Source organism: Pelophylax lessonae (assembly GCF_965119305.1).
Source record: "Pelophylax lessonae genome assembly, chromosome: 3".
Lineage (NCBI taxonomy): Eukaryota > Metazoa > Chordata > Amphibia > Anura > Ranidae > Pelophylax > Pelophylax lessonae.
In genome coordinates, this window is record NC_138770.1 from 242,063,373 (window position 1) to 242,083,662 (window position 20,290).

Consider the following 20,290-nt stretch of genomic DNA (forward strand, 5'->3'; position numbering starts at 1 on the left):
AAATGCCCAAATTGGGCCCAATTAGCCATTTTCCCTCTCCGGTGTCCTGTGACTCGTTAGTGTTAGAAGGTCTCAGGTGTGAATGGGGAGCAGGTGTGTTAAATTTGGTGTGATCACTCATTCTCTCATACTGGTCACTGGAAGTTCAACATGGCACCTCATGACAAAGAACTATGAGGATCTGAAAAAAAAATTGTTGCTCTACATAAAGATGGCCTAGGCTATAAGAAAAGGGCTCAAAATTTCAAGCCATGAGCTACTAGCCAGGCCTTAAGAGTTACTCGCCACTTGTTGCCCCACCCAAACCCCACCCTGCTCCGCCCCTAAACACGCCCTCTACATTGCAGAGCGCCCACAGCATGTCCCCTTAAATTGCAGAGCGCCCCCAGCATGTCCCCTTACATTGCAGAGCGCCCACAGCATATCCCCTTACATTGCAAAGCGCCCACAGCATGTCCCCTTAAATTGCAGAGCGCTCGCAGCATGTCCCCTAAATTGCAGAGCGCTCACAGCATGTCCCCTTACATTGCAGAGCGCCCACAGCATGTCCCCTTACATTGCAGAGCGCCCACAGCATGTCTCCTTGATTGCAGAGCGCCCACAGCATGTCTCCTTAATTGCAGAGCGATCCCAGCGTGCACTTACCTGCAGCAGGCGGCTTCTCATCAATCCTGTGCGTCCTCCGTGTCTCCCGAGTCCTCCTCCTCCTCCTCGGCCAGTTACAATCGTTCGCCTTTTGGCCAATCAGGAAACACCTGCCTCCTGATTGGCCAGTAGGAGGATCAGGAGGAGGATCCCTGTGATAATAGCGAATACTCATTCGCTATTGTCACACAATGGGTGGGCTCAGGATGCAGTGCTCTGCTCCTAGAGCCCATCCTTTTCTAAAAAAGAAAGTAAAAGTAATCGCCGGCTGCTGTTAATGGCGGCGGCGGCGGCATGCACAGCTCGCCATCCTCAAAATTCCACTCGCAAAATGCTAGTAGGCGAGTGGAATTTTTGAGGGCTGTATAAGAAGATTGCCAAGACCCGGAAACTGAGCTGCAGCACGGTGGCCAAGACCATACAGCGGTTTAACAGGACAGGTTTCACTCAGAACAGGTCTCACCATGGTCAAACAAAGAAGTTGAGTGCACGTGCTCAGCATCATATCCAGAGGTTGTCTTTGGGAAATAGACGTATGAGTGCTGCCAGCATTGCTGCAGAAGTTGCAGGGGTGGGGGGGTCAGCCTGTCAGTGCTCAGACCATACGCTGCACACTGCATCAAATTGGTCTAAATGGCTGTCGTCCCAGAAGGAAGCCTCTTCCTACAGTTCATTGAGGGAACCATGTTCATTGAGGGAACCATGAATGCCAATATGTACTATGACATACTGAAGCAGAGCATGATCCCCTTCCTTCAGAGACTGGGCCGCAGGGCAGTATTCCTACATAACGGCCCCAAACACAGCTCCAAGACGGCCACTGCCTTGCTAAAGAAGCTGAGAGTAAAGGTGATGGACTGGCCAAGCATGTGTCTAGACTTAAACCCTCTTGAGCATCTGTGGGACATCCTCAAACAGAAGATGAAGAAGCGGAAGGTGGCTAACATCCACCAGCTCCGTGATGTTGTCATGGAGAAGTGGAAGAAAACTCCAGTGGCAACCTGTGAAGCTCTGGTGAACTCCATGCCCAAAAGGGTTAGGGCAGTGCTGGAAAATAATGGTGGCCACACAAAATATTGACACTTTGGGCCTAATTTGGACATTTTAACTTAGGGGTGTACTCACTTTTGTTGCCAGCAGTTTAGACATTAATGGCTGTGTTTTGAGTTATTTTGAGGGGACAGCAAATTTACACTGTTTCACTACTTTACATTGTAGCAAAGTATCAATTCTTCAGTGTTGTCACATAAAAAGAGAATATAAAATATTTACAAAAATGTGGGGTGTACTCACTTGTGATATACTGTATGTACAATGAATGTTTACAGGCCAATACACAGATTGACAAATCCAGGTTTACTGTCCACAAATTACAAAAAAGATAAATATTGTGTTAAAAGTTAGTAAGAATATTTAGTAAGATTATTAATATTAATATATCTGCCAAAAATGTTCGTACAATAAATCAGGAGACTAACAATCTACAGAACACAGGAATGCATGAAAAGGTGTCTCAATTTTCTCTTAACTGTCCAAACTGAGATTTTTTGTAATTACATAGAGGATCTTAAAAAAAAACAAATAGAATCTAAAACAAATCTTATTAGGCCTCATGCACACTGAACGTTATCAAAATGTCAGTAGAAAGCTGTAGCCGTTGGGAGTTTTTTTTAGCTTTTTTGCAGTAGCGTTTTTCAGCATTTTTTTAGCTTTTTTTTTTTTTTTTCAGCTGTAGCTGTTTTTAGCTAAATTTTACTCCCACAAAGACTTATGGCTCAAAACATTGATAAATGGCGAATAGCCACGTTTTTAAGATTTTATAAGCGTTCAAGTGTTTTTTACAGTTGAAAAACTCCTCAAAACCCACTAGTTCTGGGTTTTTTGTTTCCAGCCAGAAAACCCCCCTGCCAAAAACTGCAGCTAACAGCCTATGTGTGCATGACCACATAGGCTAACATTCTGGGGAGTTTACTGGATGCAGAAAAAAAACGTCTGCTCCAAAAACAGCAGCTGTAAAAAACTTCCAGTATGCATGAGGCCTTAGAGTTACAAAATGACAGTAGACAGATTGCTGTAACAACAACAGATGACAAAAAAGACTGAAGTCAAGCCTCAACCTTCTTATATTCCTGAGAGTTCAGAAATGGAGAATGTTGATGCTGATGATGAAACAGAGATTAAAGACTTATTATGAAGAACTGCAAAACTAAAGTTGCAAATACATGACCAATTAACAAAAGTTTTTAAAAGACTTTTCTGTTTAGGACTTGGAGGCAAATGCGTTTTCTAATGCATATTTATTTGAGATGTATGCAGACCGTTTTAATCTATCAAATGATCAATGCAAAAACAGACCAAGCTTTAGAAAAGGTGAATTTTTTATTAGAGAAAACAATACATTAACAGGACATGCTTGGAATTTTTGGAAAAAATGTGTTTCTGCACACACAGTTTTGTCCTCCCTCACAGCATAGCATATGAGGCAATACCATTTGATATGAGCATAAATAAACCAATGACTGTATATTGAACTTGCTGAACAAATGTGAGAAATCAAGACCTACAGACCAGTTCTTTGACAAGGAATACAGCTACAGTACAGACATTAAACAAAACATTAACTTTTTGGGGCTGAAAGGAATCCATTACCTGCTTTTATTCAACATCTGAATATATTCTTGCAGGTGTTTAAATTACAGGCAAATATACTGTTAAGCACAGTAATGCCATTTTATAGCCATGTATAAAAACATGGAAAGCCATTTACAGACCCATTAATGGACCAGCACCTCAATGTACAAACTACATTTCTCACAGTTCTTCTGCATCAGTGCAATCGCTTGAAGGTCCCTCTAGTGGCAGATAAAGTAACTACTGTTTAACAGCAAAAAAAAAAATAAAAATTAGTTGTTTGCTTGATAGAACTGAAAGTTAGCTGCACAAGACCAGGGTTTCTTCTGCTCCAGTCGAGGGGCAAAATTCTTGGCCTCCCCATTCTCTTGGGTAGTTATTAGATCAATAATAGCTGTGAGAAAAGCACAGTCTCTTGATTCTGTTTCACTCCAGTCTACAGGCTGAGGATTTTCTATCTTCTCTTGCAAAAGGGAATCGAGCTCGGTCTTCAAATCCTACAATACAAGAGACACAGTAAATAAAACACAATCACAATTAATTTTTGGAAGGCCGTAACCTGCCTTCTGCAAACATTCATGGGGTCTCCCTCCAGCCTTTGACACTACGAGCAGTGAATTTGAAAAGTATTCACAGAGCTTCACTTTTTCCACATTTTCTTATGTTACAGCCGTATTCCAAATGGATTAAATTAATACAGGTCCCTCTCAAAAAATTAGCATATTGTGATAAAGTTCATTATTTTCTGTAATGTACTGATAAACATTAGACTTTCATATATTTTAGATTCATTACACACAACTAAAGCAGTGCAAGCTTTTTATTGTTTTAATATTGATGATTTTGGCATACAGCTCATGAAAAACAAAAAATAATATCTCAAAAAATTAGCATATTTCATCTGACCAATAAAAAAAAGTGTTTTTAATACAAAAAAAAGTCAACCTTCAAATAATTATGTTCAGTTATGCACTCAATACTTGGTCGGGAATCCTTTTGCAGAAAGGACTGCTTCAATGCGGCGTGGCATGGAGGCAATCAGCCTGTGGCACTGCTATGGTGTTATAGAGGCCCAGGATGCTTCGATAGCGGCCTTGAGCTCATCCAGAGTGTTGGGTCTTGCGTCTCTCAACTTGCTCTTCACAACATCCCACAGATTCTCTATGGGGTTCAGGTCAGGAGAGTTGGCAGGCCAATTGAGCACAGTAATACCATGGTCAGTAAACCATTTACCAGTGGTTTTGGCACTGTGAGCAGGTGCCAGGTCGTGCTGAAAAATGAAATCTTCATCTCCATAAAGCTTTTCAGCAGATGGAAGCATGAAGTGCTCCAAAATCTCCTGATAGCTAGCTGCATTGACCCTGCCCTTGATAAAACACAGTGGACCAACACCAGCAGCTGACATGGCACCCCAGACCATCACTGACTGTGGGTAATTGACACTGGACTTCAGGCATTTTGGCATTTCCCTCTCCCCAGTCTTCCTCCAGACTCTGGCACCTTGATTTCCGAATGACATGCAAAATTTTCTTTCATCCGAAAAAAGTACTTTGGACCACTGAGCAACAGTCCAGTGCTGCTTCTCTGTAGCCCAGGTCAGGCGCTTCTGCCGCTGTTTCTGGTTCAAAAGTGGCTTGACCTGGGGAATGCGGCACCTGTAGCCCATTTCCTGCACACGCCTGTACATGGTGGCTCTAGATGTTTCTACTCCAGACTCAGTCCACTGCTTCTGCAGGTCCCCCAAGGTCTGGAATCGGTCCTTCTCCACAATCTTCCTCAGGGTCCGGTCACCTCTTCTCGTTGTGCAGCGTTTTCTGCCACACTTTTTCCTTCCCCCAGACTTCCCACTGAGGTGCCTTGATACAGTACTCTGGGAACAGCCTATTCTTCAGAAATTTCTTTGTGTCTTACCCTCTTGCTTGAGGGTGTCAATGATGGCCTTCTGGACAGCAGTCAGGTCGGCAGTCTTACCCATGATTGCGGTTTTGAGTAATGAACCAGGCTGGGAGTTTTTAAAAGCCTCAGGAATCTTTTGCAAGTGTTTAGAGTTAATTAGTTGATTCAGATGATTAGGTTAATAGCTCGTTTAGAGAACCTTTTCATGATATGCAAATTTTTTGAGATAGGAATTTTGGTTTTTCATGAGCTGTATGCCAAAATCCTCAATATTAAAACAATAAAAGGCTTGCACTACTTCAGTTGTGTGTAATGAATCTAAAATATATGAAAGTCTAATGTTTATGAGTACATTACAGAAAATAATGAACTTTATCACAATATGCTAATTTTTTTAGAGGGACCTGTACATTTCCCTCAAAATTCTACAAACAATACCCCATAATGACAACGTGAAAAGAAGTTTGTTTGAAATCTTTGCAAATATTTTAAAAAAAAAAATCACAAGTATTCACAGCCTTTGCCAGGACACTTAAAATTGAGCTCAGGTGCATCCCGTTTCCACTGATCATTCTTGAGAGGTTTCTACAATTTGATTGGAGTCCACCTGTGGTAAATTCAGTTGATTGGACATGATTTGGAAAAGCACACACCTGCCTATATAAGATCCCACATTTAACAGTGCATGTCAGAGCACAAACTAAGCCATGAATTCCAATGAATTGTCTGTAGACCTCGGAGACAGAACTGAATCGAGGCACAGAGAAATTTCTACAGCATTGAAGGTCCCAATGAGCAGTGGCCTCCATCATCCGTAAATGGAAGAAGTTTGAAACCACCAGGTTTTTTCTTCCTAGAAAACCTCAAAACCTGATGTGGCGATTTTGGCTCTGAGGAAGAGGGTCCTCCCTCGAAACGCGTAAGCCACATCAGGTTTTGAGGACGCCATCATGCTATCCAGCAGTAGAGAAGTGTCCTGGAAGCGAGCGGTGCCCATTTCCTGTATGGTAGAGTGGCCAGACAGAAGCCACTCAGTAAAAGGCACAAGACAGCCCGCCTGGAGTTTGCCAAAAGGCACCTGAAGGGCTCTCAGATCAGACCAGAGAGAAAACTCTCTGGTCTGATGAAAACAAGGATTGAACTGTTTGACCAGAATGACAAGCATCCTGTCTGGAGGAAACCAGGCACCACTCTTCACCTGGCAAAATTCATCCCCACAGTGAAGCATGGTGGTGGTGGCAGCGACAGGAACCTGGAGACTAGTCAGGATTGAGGGAAAGAGGAATGCAGCAATGTACAGAGACATCCTTGATGAAATCCTGCTCCAGAGTGCTCTAAACTAATCTTCAATAGTAGGGACTGGAAGACTAGTCAAGATCGAGGGAAAGAGGAATGCAGCAATGTACAGAGACATCCTTGATGAAATCCTGCTCCAGAGTGCTCTAAACTAATCTTCAATAGTAGGGACTGGAAGACTAGTCAGGATCGAGGGAAAGACGAATGCAGCAATGTACAGAAACATCCTTGATGAAAACCTGCTCCTGGATCTCAGACTGGGGGGGAAGGTTCATCTTCCAACAGGACAACGACCCTAAGCACACAGCTAAGAGAACAAAGAAGTGGCTATGGGACAACTCTGCGAATGTACTGGAGTTGCCCAGGCAGAGCCTAGACTTGAACCCGATTGAACATCTCCCGAGAGAGATCTGAAAATGGCTGTGCATTGACGCTCCCCATCAAACCTGATGGCGTTGAGAGGTCCTGCAAACAAGAATGGGAGAAACTGCTTAAAAATAGGTGTGCCAAGCTTGTAGAATCATACTCAAAAAGACTTGAGGCTGTAATTGGTGCCAAAGCTGCTTCAACAAAGTATTGGGCAAAGGCTGTGAATACTTATGTACATGGGATTTTTTAATTTTAATAAACTTGCAAATGATTTTAACCACTTGCCGACCGCCCCATGCAGATTTACTAGATGTACATGATTATGTGCACGCGGTCTTGGCGGCACGTGCTGCTGGAGCTGTGCTCCCGCTGTGATTAGACACAACGGGAGCCAGACTGCGGTAGGAGCAGGCTCGATCGCCGCCGGCCTCCCACGATCTTCAAGGAAACTGACAGGAGAGCTGCCTGCCTATGTAAACAAAGCAGGCAGCTCTCCTGTCACACAGGCACAGTAAAATTGTGTGTCTCAGCTAAGCTGAAACACCGATCTCTCTGTGCCTGTCACAGAGCCCTTCCCCCCCACAGTTAGTAAGCACATTTAAGTATATATTTAACTCTTAGATCACCCCCAGTATTAACCCCTTCCCTGCCAGTGTCATTTATACAGTAACAGTGCATATTATTTAGCACCGATTACTCTATTAATGTCACCGGTCCCCAAAAAGTGTCAAAAATGTCAGTTAGGTGTCCTATCTGTCCGCCGCAATGTCGTAAGTCTTGCTAAAAATCGCTGATCGCCGCCATTACTAATAAAATAAACAAAAAAAATTCCAAAAATCTATCCCATAGTTTGTAAACGCTATAACTTTTGCGCAGACCAATTAAAATACGCTTTTTGGGATTTTTTTTTTTTTTTACCAAAAATATGTAGCAGAATACAAATTGGCCTAAACTGATAAAAAAAATAAGATTTTTAAATTTTTTTTATTGGGAATGTTTTATAGCAGAAAGTAAAATATATTGTTTTTTTTCAAAATTGTGGCTTATTTTTTGTTTATAGAGCAAAAACTAAAAACCGCAGGAGGTGATCAAATACCACCAAAAGAAAGCTCTATTTGTGGGGAAAAAATGGGATTTTTTTTTACTTACCGTTAAATTCATTTCTCGGAGTCCACCAAAGGATGTAGCTGCTGTTTAAATTATAGACGGATGGGTAATAAGCCCCTCCCACTATGAGTGATCAGGTAGAGCCAAAGGCTTTGACATGCCCAGGGGGGCGGGATCCCTGGGTTACCACCCCTGGCCTCACTGTTGCATCTTCAGTTTAGTTGCAAGCAGTGAACAACAACCAAAACCCAACTCTTCAGAGAAAAGAGGGGTGGGAGCTACGTCCTTTGGTGGACTCGGAGAAATGGATTTTACGGTAAGTGAAAAATCCATTTTCTCTTTCGTCCAACGGACGTAGCTGCTGCTTTAAATCATAGATGGATGGGACGTCCAAAAGCAGTAACCACTGAGGGGTGGGGAAAGTACAATCTTTAAAGAATGCAATTCCCATGGATAACAAAGCTCAATTGTAGCAAAACCACAAAGGAGAAGGAAAAGTAAACTGCTCCTTAAATGGCGGCCTGCAAAACCTTGCGGCCAAAGGACACTTCTGAGGATGCCAACACATCCACTCTGTAAAACTTGGTGAACGTATGTACAGACGACCAAGTGGCCGCCTTGCAAAACCTGCATCACTAACTCCTGATGGCAGAAAGCCCAAAAGGCACTCAGCGCCTGTGTAGAGTGAGCCATGACAGGGAAAGGAGGAACCTTGCCCTTAAGAGAATACGCCTTCACCACCGTCTGTCTGATCCATCGAGAGATGGTCGCCGTAGACGCAGCCTGACCCTTACGGGGTCCATCGGTATTTACAAACAGAGTCCGACTTACGGAAGGACTCCGTAGTCTCCAGATACACCCGAATCGCCCGAACCACATCCAAAACAATGCAAGGCAATTTCCTTAGGATGTGAAGGTTTCGGACAGAGTGACGGAAGCACTATGTCTTCGTTTAGATGGAAGTCTGAAACCACCTTAGGAAGAAACAACGGAGTAGGCCGTAACACTACCTTATTCCTGTGTATTACCAGATAGCGCCGCTAGTTCAGAAACCCTGTGCACAGAGGTGATAGCCACCAAAAAGGCAACTTTCTGCGACAAGGCAAGCAAGGAAATGTGTCTTATGTTCTCGAAAGGAGATTTCTGAAGAACCAATAGAACCAAATTACGGTCCCAAGGAGGTAACGGAGACCTCCTGGGGGGAGCCAAATGGGGGACCCCCTGAAGAAAATGTACGAATCAAAGAATGCGTAGCCAAAGGGCATTGGAAGTACACAGCCAAGGCCGAGATCTGACACTTAAGAGTGCCCGAAGCCAAAAAATGTTGGTCAACCCCTTTCTGTAGAAAGGTCAGGATCCTGCAGATAGCAAAGGATCTAGGATGCAGCTTCAGCGATTCGCACCAAGCGATATACGCTTTCCATGTACGATAAATCTTCCGAGAAGTGAACTTCCTAGCCTTGAGTAAGGTAGAATCGGACAGACCCCTGTCCTTTAACACCTTGCTCTCAACAGCCAAGCCATTACTCTCAGTTCCAGAACGTTGATCGGGAGCTTGGACTCTTCCAACGTCCAGGTCCCTTGAACATTCAGGGTGCCCAGCACTCCCCCCCCCCCCCCCAAGCGGTCAGACAGGCATCTGTCGTCACCCCGTCCAGAATACTGGAAGGAAGGATTTCCTGTGGAGAAGATTCGGAGAGCTGAGCCACCAATTCAGGGAGTCCTTGGATCTCTGACTCAAACGAATCAGACTGTCCAGGGATAGAGGATCACTGTCCCATTTGACAAGGATCTCCTGTTGCAAAAGTCTCGTGTGGGCCTGAGCATATGGTACAGCCTCAAAGGAGGACACCATCAGGTCCAGCACCTGCATAGATGACCTGAGAGACACCAGGTTGCAAGCCAGCAGCGACAGAATTGCTTCCCTTAACTTCTGTGACTTCACAGGAGGTAGAAAACTTACCGTTAGTGTACCGGTAACGGCCTCTCTCTTAACCCTTCCAGGACGGCCTACATATGAGAGATTGTGGCTCCACCCTACAGGAAACACAACTAATTTGCAGCTGTTAAAAAGGTCCCACCCATCCTTGAGCTTCAGTACTAGAAAAGTAACTTTACAACCAAACTTTCAAGGGACACAGTTATTCAATAACATACAGTTACATACATATATATATATATATATATATATATATATATACACACACACACATTTAACTCACCATCACTTTTGGGCGGGTAGTAGGCCGGCCGTCCTGGAAGGGTTAAGAGAAAGGCCGTTACCGGTACACTAACGGTAAGTTTTCTCCTTTCACCCTTCCAGGACGGCCTACATATGAGACGATGATAAAGGAATCCATACTGGCCTACCTTAGGGCGGGACCACTGCCTGTAAAACCTTTCTGCCAAAGGCAAGGTCTTGTTGAGACAGTACTTCCACACGATAGTGCTTTAGGAAGGTATCTTGACTGGACCAGGTGGCTGCATGGCAGATCTGTTCCCAGGATGCTCCGGTTCTTTCGGCCCAGGATGTTGCCATGCCCCTTGTGGAATGTGCCTTTAGGTTTGCTGGTGTGGGGATACCCGACACCTTATAGGACATACTAATGGCTTGCTTAATCCAACTAGAGATCAAGGGTTTTGAAGCTTGCAATCCCTTTCTTGGTCCAGAATGTAGAACCAACAGGTGACTAGACGTCCTAAATCCTTTGGTTCTTTCCAAATAGGTGAGAAGACACCTTTTAACATCCAAGTAGTAGAATTTTCGTTCCTTTGCACACCTAGTCTTTTCACAAAATGATGGCAGGACCATCTCTTGTTTTCTGTGAAAAGAGGAAACTACCTTAGGTAGGTACAGGGGATCTGGTCTAAGAATCACTCTGTCTTGGAGAATTAGCATAAAGGGCTCCTTTATGGACAAACTTTGTAAATCTCCCACTCTTCTAGCTGTGGTAATTGCCAACAGAAAAGTTTACTTAACTGACAAAATATTCAGGGAAACTTTATCCAAAGGTTCAAAGGGTTCACTAGATAACGTCTCTAGTACTTGAGTTAAAGCGGAGTTCCACCCTGGATTTTTTTTTTTTTTAATACCCCCGGGACAGTCAGGGCTAGTACATTCCACAATGGCTAGCCTCTGATCTGTCCCGGGTTGCACTTACCTGTTAGGACAAATACTTACCTTGAAAACGTCTTGTCCAGCGCTGCCATCTCAGATGTGGGCAGCTTGAAGCCAGCGAGATCCCCTTCGGCGCCTTCTTCCGCCTTCTTTGGTCCCACGATGCTCTGCGCCGGCCCCGACGTCACTTCCGCGTCGCGCGCGTCATCCCTCTACAGCTTCTGAGCATGCCCAGAAGCTGTTTAGAAGGGGATGACGCGCGCGACCCGGAACTGACGTCGGGGCCGGTGCAGGCGCAATGATTCCTGGGAGCTATGACGTTCAGCTCCCAGGAATCATTGCAGAGCCAGGAAGTGATGACGGGCCGCGGCCGAGGAAGGAGGAAGGAGGAAGTAAGGTAAGTATTTTTTCTTCGCTACGAGGTAAGTAAAAAAAAAAAAATATGCGATTATCCATTTCTTTTTCAGGTGACCCGGAGCGAGAAGATGGAGGTAAGTATTAAATTAGGGTGGAACTCCACTTTAAGTTCCATACTGGAACATTAGCTTTATTGATCGGGGTCGCTCTTCCCCGAGCTAACAAAAATCTTTTAATTAAAGGCTCTTAGCCAGACTTTTATCTAAGAAAACAGAAAAGTGCCGCTACCTGTACTCTAAGGGTGTTAACTGCCACCCCCTTATCTACCCCATCCTGTAAAAATTCCAGGATAATGGGGATTGAGGCAGAGGAATTCTTCTGACTCTGCCAAGTACAGAATTTTTTCCAAATTTTGGAGTACGTTTTCCCAGTCACTGGTTTTCTACTTAGAAGGAGGGTATCAATGACCCTATCTGAACAACCTTTTTCCTTTAGGATTTGGCGCTCACTACCCAGGCTGTTAACTGAAAAAACTGTGGTCTGGGGTGAATAAGAGGCCCTTGTAGTAACAGATCCGGAACCTCTGGTAGTTTCCAAGGAGCTGTCACTGATAGGGATACCAAAGTCGCGAACCACGTTCTCTTTGGCCACCAAGGGGGAATCAAGATGAGACGCAGTTGCGGCCATCCACTGAGTCTCTGTAGAACTCTTGGAATCAGATTTTGAGGAGGAAAGGCATAGGCTAGCCTCAAGTGCCATGGCTGTGCTAGAGCATCCAAGCCCAACATACCCTTTTGTTGTGTCAGGGCGAAGAACTGGCTTATTATTTTGTTCTGCCAAGTGGCAAACATATCCACTTCCGGTTGACCAAACTTTTGAACTAGAAGTTGAAATATTCTGGGATTCAGTTCCCATTCTGTCTGCTTGATGGAATGACGACTGAGGAAGTCCGCTTCCCAGTTGTCCTTCCCTTTTATGTGAACTGCCGAAAGAGAAATCACTCTTTTCTGCCCAGCCCAGTGTCTCCTTGGCTAATTTTAACAGGGTTTTTGATCTGGTCCCCCCTTGATGATTCAGGTAAGCTACTGTTGTAGCATTGTCTGAATGGATTTGGACTTCTTTCCCTAAAATGTCCTTTTCGAAAGCTTTTATGGCCTTTCCCACCGCTTTCAGCTGTCTGTAGTTGGATGAGGCCTGACTTATCTGTATATCCCAGGTGCCCTGGGCATGAGCTCCTTCTAGGTGAGCTCCCCACCTTTCGGGAACTTGCGTCCGCGGTGATCCTTAAGGGTTGCTCTTGACTCCAGAGTCAACTTTCCCTCAGGTTTTGGGGAACTGTCCACCATTTTAGTGATGATATTACTTGAGGGGAGAGTAATTTTTTCATCTAGGGACTCCTGTCTCTTGTTCCAAGAGAGCAGGTGGAAAAATTGGAGGTCTCGTGAGTGCAATTGGGCCCATTCTACAGCTGGGATACAAGCTGTCATCAAACCCAAAATCCTCATGATCTGTCTCCTGGAACATCGAGGATGAGAACAGACATTTTCCACCGCTGAGACCACTTTTTCCACCTTTTCCTCTGGGAGAAAAAAGTTTCTTTACTCTGGAATCCATTTTGTACCCCAGATAAATTTGAACCTGTGCTGGCTGTATTGAGGATTTCTCCACATTTATCAGCCACCCTACCCTCTCTGTAGGACTGACATCACTTTTTGGGTGTCTGCTATGGCAAAGATCAACATATCGTCCAGATAAGGGAATCAAACTTAGGCCCTGCAGATGCAGATGGCCTACTACTTCTGCCAAGATCTTCGTAAAGATCCTTGGACTGGCTGCCAAGCCAAAGGGAAGAGCTCTGAACTGCCAGTGTGCAGTTCCTTCTTCCGTCACTATTGCGAATCTGAGGAATGCTTGATGTTCCGGACAGATTGGAACATGCAGGTAAGCATCCCTTAGATCCAATGTGGCCATAAAGATGTTCTGAAACAGATTTTTTCTGACCGCATAAATGTTCTCCATAGAGAACTTCTTGTATATTAGAAATTTGTTTAATTTTTTGAGGTTTATAACTAGCCGGAATTTTCCTGAGGGCTTTGGCACCACAAATATGTGGGAGTAAAAGCCTTGGAATACCTGACCTACTGGTACAGGTGTAATCACCCTCTGTTCTGCTAATTCTTGAATACCTTCTAGCAGTGCTTTCTTCCTTTGTTCTATTTTTGAGGGATATGTCATTGTTATTTCTGTCATCGGCTGAGAGGAAAACTCCAGTCGGTAACCTTCCCGGATGATCTGGAGAATATAGGGGCTGGTTGAGATGTTTTCCCATTGGGAAATGAAATGGGCCAACCTGCCCCCTACCCTGATGCTGGCGTCACTTGGTCTCTTTAGGATTGGGTCCAGGTTTAAGGAACAACAGGTTAGCTCCTTGTTTTCTCTTTGCCGGACCACCTCTCCTGGCTTGTCCCCTGAAAGGCCTTTTTTGGTTTCTGCCTTGGAAGTTCCGAAAGGAATATCTCCCTAACTTGTCCTTCCTCTTAGTGGGGAATTTTTTCCCCTTCTATGAGGATCTGGATAAAACATCATCCAGCCCAGAGCCAAACACAAAATAACCTTCAAAAGGTAATGCGCAAAGTCTTAGCTTGGAAGATATGTCTCCTTCCCATGCTTTGACCCAAACTGCCCTCCTAGCAGAATTCATAAGCGCTGTTGTTCTTGCAGAGGCTAATATTAACTCTACTGCTGAGTCTGCTAAGTAAGACACTGCTTTCCCAATCACAGATGAGGAATCTAGTAAGTCTTGTGATCCCTCCATTGTAGAGATATATTTTGACAATTCCTTGATCCAGAAATCTGCATTTCTGGCCATACAGGTATCTGCTAGAGCTGTAGTCATATTTAGAAGCCCAAGCCTTTTTTAGTAAGGATTCGATCTTGCGATCCATGATATCCTTAATGTGACCAGCATTTTCAAAGGACAAATCTGACCTCTTTGATAGCTGGGCCAGAGGGGCGTCTAGTTTAGGGCTATTTATAAACTCCTCCAATTCCTGTTCCTCAAAGGGATACCTTCTTTTCCAGTTTTTTGGTCTGGATAAGGCATTCATAGGAAATTTCCATTCCTGGTGAATCATGTCCTTTAACCACTTTACCACCGGAGAATTTTGCTGTCTTACGTCCAGGCCACTTTTTGCGATTCGGCACTGTGCGACTTTAACTGACAATTGCACGGTCGTGCGACGCCGTACCCAAACTAAATTTACGTCCTTTTTTCCCCACAAACAGAGCTTTCTTTTGGTGGTATTTGATCACCTGTGCGAATTTTACTTTTTGCGCTATAAACAAAAAAAAGTGCGTAAATTTTGAAAAAATAACAATATTTTTCACATTTTTTTATATGAAATTCCCCCCCAAAAAAATATAAAAATCGATTTTTTTTTTAATTTTTGGCCACTTTGTTTTCTGCTACCTACGGTATGTTTGGTAAAAAAAAAATCACAATAAGCGTATTTTGATTGGTTTGCGCAAAAGTTATTGCGTTTACTAACTAAGGGAAAGATTTCTGTCATTTTTGGTGTTTTTTTTTTTTTAACGAGTAATGGCGGCGATCTGCGATTTTATTTGCGGGACTGCGACATTGCGGCGGACAGATCGGACCCTTGACTGACATTTTTGACACTTTTGGGGGTACCAGTGACATTTCTACAGTAATCAGTGCTATAAATATGCACTGTTACTGTAAAAAAGACACTGGCAGGGAAGGGGTTAATTTTATTGGAGAGGGAGGGGTTAATGTATGCCTGGTGCTTACTAACGTGTGTGGGGGGAGGTGACTGAGTGACACAGGGACAGATCGCATGTTCAGCTATGCTGAACCCTGCAATCTGTCACTGTTTGTCACTTAGGAGATCCGCCTGCTTTGTTTACACAAGCGGGCGGATCTCCAAACTCGATTCCCCGACAATCGGGGAAGAGCAGCAGCAATAGCCGCTGCTCCTCCACTGGCCCGACTCCCGCTGTGACTGAAAACAGCGGGAGCGAGACTCCGGCGGCACGCGAGCGCCGCCCACAAGGGGAGGAGTCTAGCGACGTAGGTCTACGTCGCTGGACGGAATCGAGCCAGTTTGCCGCAGTACAGTCCCAGTGACTGGTCGGCAAGTGGTTAAAGACTGGTGGATGAGAATTGCTCTGTACTGGGCTCTTCCCAAGCCCTTGTATACTTTATCCTTATTGGAAGACTCTTTGACCGGAGTTGGGATCCCTTCAGTGGCATGCACCACTTTAGAATGTATGGAGGGTCTCCTTAAAGGAAAGAGACTCTTATTTCTTTTGAAACTATCCCTTTCCTTCTCACTGTCACTGTCTGACTCCTTGTCTGAACTGGACGGAGATCTATTGTGACTGGTGCCTTCCCCAGGATCCTCCTCCTCCCTAACCTGTGATGAGGGAATGGTTTGTGATCCTGACAAGAGAGAAGAGGGTTTTTTTGACCACCCACTATCCTGGGAGGATAAGCTATCCCTGGATAGTTCCTCTGTCTGTGTTGGGGTCTGAGGGATAGCTGCTGTAGTCCTAAATGACTGGATAGTAGCTAGCATCTCCTCCTGCATTGATTTAAGGAAATCTTTCATTAAAAGAAGAGGGTTTGGCAGAGGCCTCCTGTGCAGCTGGAAGACCTGTGCATAAACACAAAAAGAGAAAACATTTGTGTGTAACAGACACATTTAGTGTAACACTGCAGCTGCTCAATCAGGACAGAAAAAAAGGCATGACTGTCTCCCATAGACAGCAGTCGGCCCGCCACCGGTGTAGTCACTTACCCGGTCCTACAGCCACCTGCACCGCCGCTTTCTCCTCTGTGGGAAGTGCGGTCGTTCGAGTCTCTTTGGGGTGTTTCAGCCCCTTCGTAGCCAGAGATTCTGCCCTGAATGCTGGTGGACCCGGCGTCTCCTCCAGCTCGAGCTTCCTTCCGGGTATCGCTCGCTCCTCCTCTTCCGACAGGAACTTCCGGTCTTCACAGCGAGGCTTGAAGCGCTCGCTTTGGCGGGAATTTCAAAATCCTTACCGTCCAGCAAAAGGAGGAGTAATGGAGGAGACTCTTCCTGCGGAGACAACAGGACTTCAGGTATAGAGGGACCTTCTCCTTAAGGTAACCGACTACCTGGCATGTTTGGCGACCTGTAAGTTCCTGTTTCCAGGACACAGATAGGGAGGAACCTCTCATAGGCCGTCTGTACCTGCCTTCCAGGGGTACCTATCAGAGACACTCATTTGCCTTCAGGTCAGAGAAAAAAAACATACGTTCTGGTGTAAGGTTGGAAACACAACTGAACTGAAGCTCAAGGATGGGTGGGACCTTTTTAACAGCTGCAAATTAGTTGTGTTTCCTGTAGGGTGGAGCCACAATCTCTCATATGTAGGCCGTCCTGGAAGGGTGAAAGGAGAAATACCTTTTCCGAAACTGAATCTAGGATCATCCCTAGATACTCCAGTCTGATTGTTGGAACCAGGGCAGATTTCTGAAGGTTGAGATTCCAAACGAACTGCTTCAGAGTGTGAATGGTCACCTCCAAAGCCCGTTCCAAAGTCACAGACGAGTCTGCTCGGAGAAGATCGTCCAGGTACCCAAGAATCGCTATTCCTCTCTGTCGTAGCAGAGCCAGGATAGGGGCTAACACCTTGGTGAAGACCCTGGGAGACCAAACGGTAACGTCACAAATTGAAAATGGTCACTGCCCACCGCGAAGCGGAGGAATCGTTGATGACCCTGGCAAAAAGGGACATGGAAATAGGCATACTTGATATCGATAGAGGCCAGCAGGTCCCCCTGATGCAAGAACGACACCACTGACCGCAGTGACTCCATGCAAAATTTCTGGACGTGCACAAAGCGGTTCAGAGTTTTGAGGTCCAAAATTGGACGCAATTTGTCCTTGTTCATGGAACGGTAAACAGGTTCGAATAGGACCCTCGAAAGCGTTCCTGATGAGAAACCGGTACAATCACGCCTTGTGACAGCATATCCCGAACCGCTTCCTGCAGCCCCGCAAGGCGGTTTAGGGACAGCTGAAGATTGGAGGGAAAAAATCTGTCTGGCGGACGGGAATGAAACTCTAACTTGTACCCGGACTGAATTACCTCGTGGATCCACCTGTCGTGCAAAAGTGAGGTCCAAGGATTGGGGAAGAAACAGGGACATCCTCCCACCTCTGAAGTGGGTGGGGGCGCCCCTTCAGGCAGAAGGGGTCTGCTTGGAGGTGCTGGGAGCAGAGGATTTCGGCTTACCAGACCACCGCTTCCCGGATCCTTTTCCGCCCAAAGTCTGTTTGGTTTTCTGTGACACGGTCACACGAAAAAGACGCTTCTGGGCTGTAAAGGAAGGACCTCGCACACGCGAGGGAGACTTACCCTTAGATGAGTGAGGAAGGAGTGTGCTCTTTCCCCCAGTGACCTTCTTGATCAAGTCATCCAAGGAGGAACCAAAAAGGCAATCCCCTGAAAGGGAAGATCTGCCAAAAGCTTCTTAAAAGCCTGGTCGACCGACCAGGGCTTTAGCCAGATCGCACGTCTGATGAGCACACTTACCACTGACGCTCTGGCCGTGAGTGGAAGAACGCCCAGGTTAGCATCGTATACAAATTGCAGAGTCTGCGATAATTGGTCAGCGAGTTCCAGGGCAGATGAAGGTAAGGGGGTTACCATCATTGCCTCTCTCAGAGCCTTTAACCATTCAAACATAGTCAGAGACTAGAATGGTAGTCAGGGCAGGCCTGAAAATAGATCCCACTACCGTATACAGGTGTCGGGATAAGAACTCAATACGTCTGTCAACCAGATTAGGGAGCGATGAGAAATCTGCCACGTGGCCTTGTGAATACCTCATATCTGGGGGTCCACCTGAGGGGGGACCGACCATTTGCATAAGATCTCTTCCTCAAACGGATAGCGTCTAGCAAAACGTTTGGGAACTGCAAGCATGCTATTAGGTCATCGCCATTGTTCCTCCACTAAGACGGACAAGATTTCGGGACAAGGAAAAACCTTGCCAGATTTCTTTGCCCTGAGGGATCCAAAGGATACCAAGGCTCCTTGTGATTTAGAAACTGCATCCGTGATTTTCAGGGTATCCCTCACTGAGGATATCAAAGCATCTACTAGCACCTTTTCCTGAGCCAAGGCGGGGGTGGAAAAATCCTCTCCCGCGTCAGAAAGGTGTGAATGCGGGGACGCATCCTCCAAAATGGGGTCTGCGTCCTCGGCGACCATATCGGCCTCAGAATCTGAGGACTAAGATGAGACAGGCAAGGGCCGAGGGCGTTTCTTAGTAAATGCTGCCGCAATAACTATGTCCATTTTTCTGGACATTTCTTGCATCACAGACAAAGTCACATCATGAGCATCAGAAGCGTGCCCCAACGATACATCGGGGGTCGCAGACAAACTTGGGGAATCCATGTTAGACATATGGCCAAACAGCAGGATTGCACAGGAAGAATGTAAAGAGCAGACAGGGAAACGGGGAAACACAGGAAACTGCACAGCAAGAGGTAAACAGAAGCTTCTCCTGAAAACAGGAGCAATGGCCTAAGAGGGAGCAATCCGCGCCAAATATTAACACCCCTGAGGTTAAGTGAGGTTACAAAGGCACCACAGGTCCCAGCAAGTCAGCTGCTATCGGTGTGCACTGCGCCTTTAAAAGACGTGATGCACGCAGCGCTGCTCCGGGGGATAATCCTAAGACCCCTAAAGGCCTGAAACCCCTCTGAAGATGAAAAGGTAAAGGACTGGGTAGTTCAACTCCTTTAGAGTAGTTACCACATCAAGGTCCATCAGCAATATGGAGAAGTGAAAGTAGAAGGAAACGCCCCTGCCCACAAGAGCCAGAAGCTCCTGTGCCGTTTTGTCTCCAGCTCCACAAAATGGCCACCGGCATTACAGTAATAGGGATACCCAGGCAGGCTGCTGAGGCCTGTTAAGGCTGCAGGCCATGGCAAAATGGAGGCTTCGCTCCAATGAGCACGTGACCACGGGCCTAGTGAGGCCTACCCTAGTAACAGGCCTGGGGGCCCTGGCGGGGGTCATACCCCCCCCCCCCAAGGTAGCGGTATGAGGCGCAACCATGTACTCCCCTCCGAGGCCTCCCCCCCCCCACCGTCCACCACCCGGTATAGCACCTGAGGCGACTTACATTGGGAACCCCCCACTAAAGTGTCCCGGGTGTCCGGAGCCCAGGGTAGGGAGAGGCCAGGGTAGGAGGGGAAGGTCCCAGGTGACCCCTCATAGTAGAGGAGGGTGGCAGGAGGTGTGGGTACCCGAGGGTCCTACTCACCTATGGAGGAGCCCACGTCTGCCCCAGGCCCGCTAAACAGACAGGGGGACTGTACTTACTGGACTACGCTGCTGAGGGTGGGCATCCATCCAGACTGCCTCTGCACTGCAGTGAGGGCGCTGTCGGCCAAGGGGCACGCTGCGACGCTGGCATGCCAGGTGTGTGCGCCCCAGTGGGGTGTTTCACCCGCAGGCCAGTCCCCGTCCGTGGGACTATATTCGCTATGGAGACCCAGCGCAGAGCTAACGGTAGCTAACTGGGAGACCGTAAGGCTCTCATATAGCCAGTCCGAAACCCAGCCGGCATTCCACAGGAACTGGAGTCAGCAGCAACAAAAAATAAAATAAAAAAGGTTCCCTTTAAGACGTTTAAAACAGAGCTAGGACAAAAGGTCCCAGCAGGGAGCTGTTTGGCCACTCCTAAGACCAGGCAGCTAAAACTGAAGATACAACGGTGAGGCAAGGGATAATAACCCAGGGATCCATCCCCCCTGGGCGTGTCAAAGCCTTTGGCTCTACCTGGTCACTCCTAGTGGGAGGGGC

General features: G+C 46.1%; 1 protein-coding gene across 1 annotated transcript in view; it reads right to left on the reverse strand.

Moving 5' to 3' along the window:
- Positions 1-3,087: 3,087 nt before the first annotated feature.
- Positions 3,088-20,290, reverse strand: part of DHX36 (DEAH-box helicase 36) — a 181,313-nt gene continuing 164,110 nt past the window's right edge. The window contains exon 25 of the mRNA XM_082251944.1: positions 3,088-3,773. Coding sequence (XP_082108070.1) covers positions 3,549-3,773 — 225 coding nt within the window. The 3' untranslated portion in view covers positions 3,088-3,548. The remainder of the gene's footprint in view (positions 3,774-20,290) is intronic.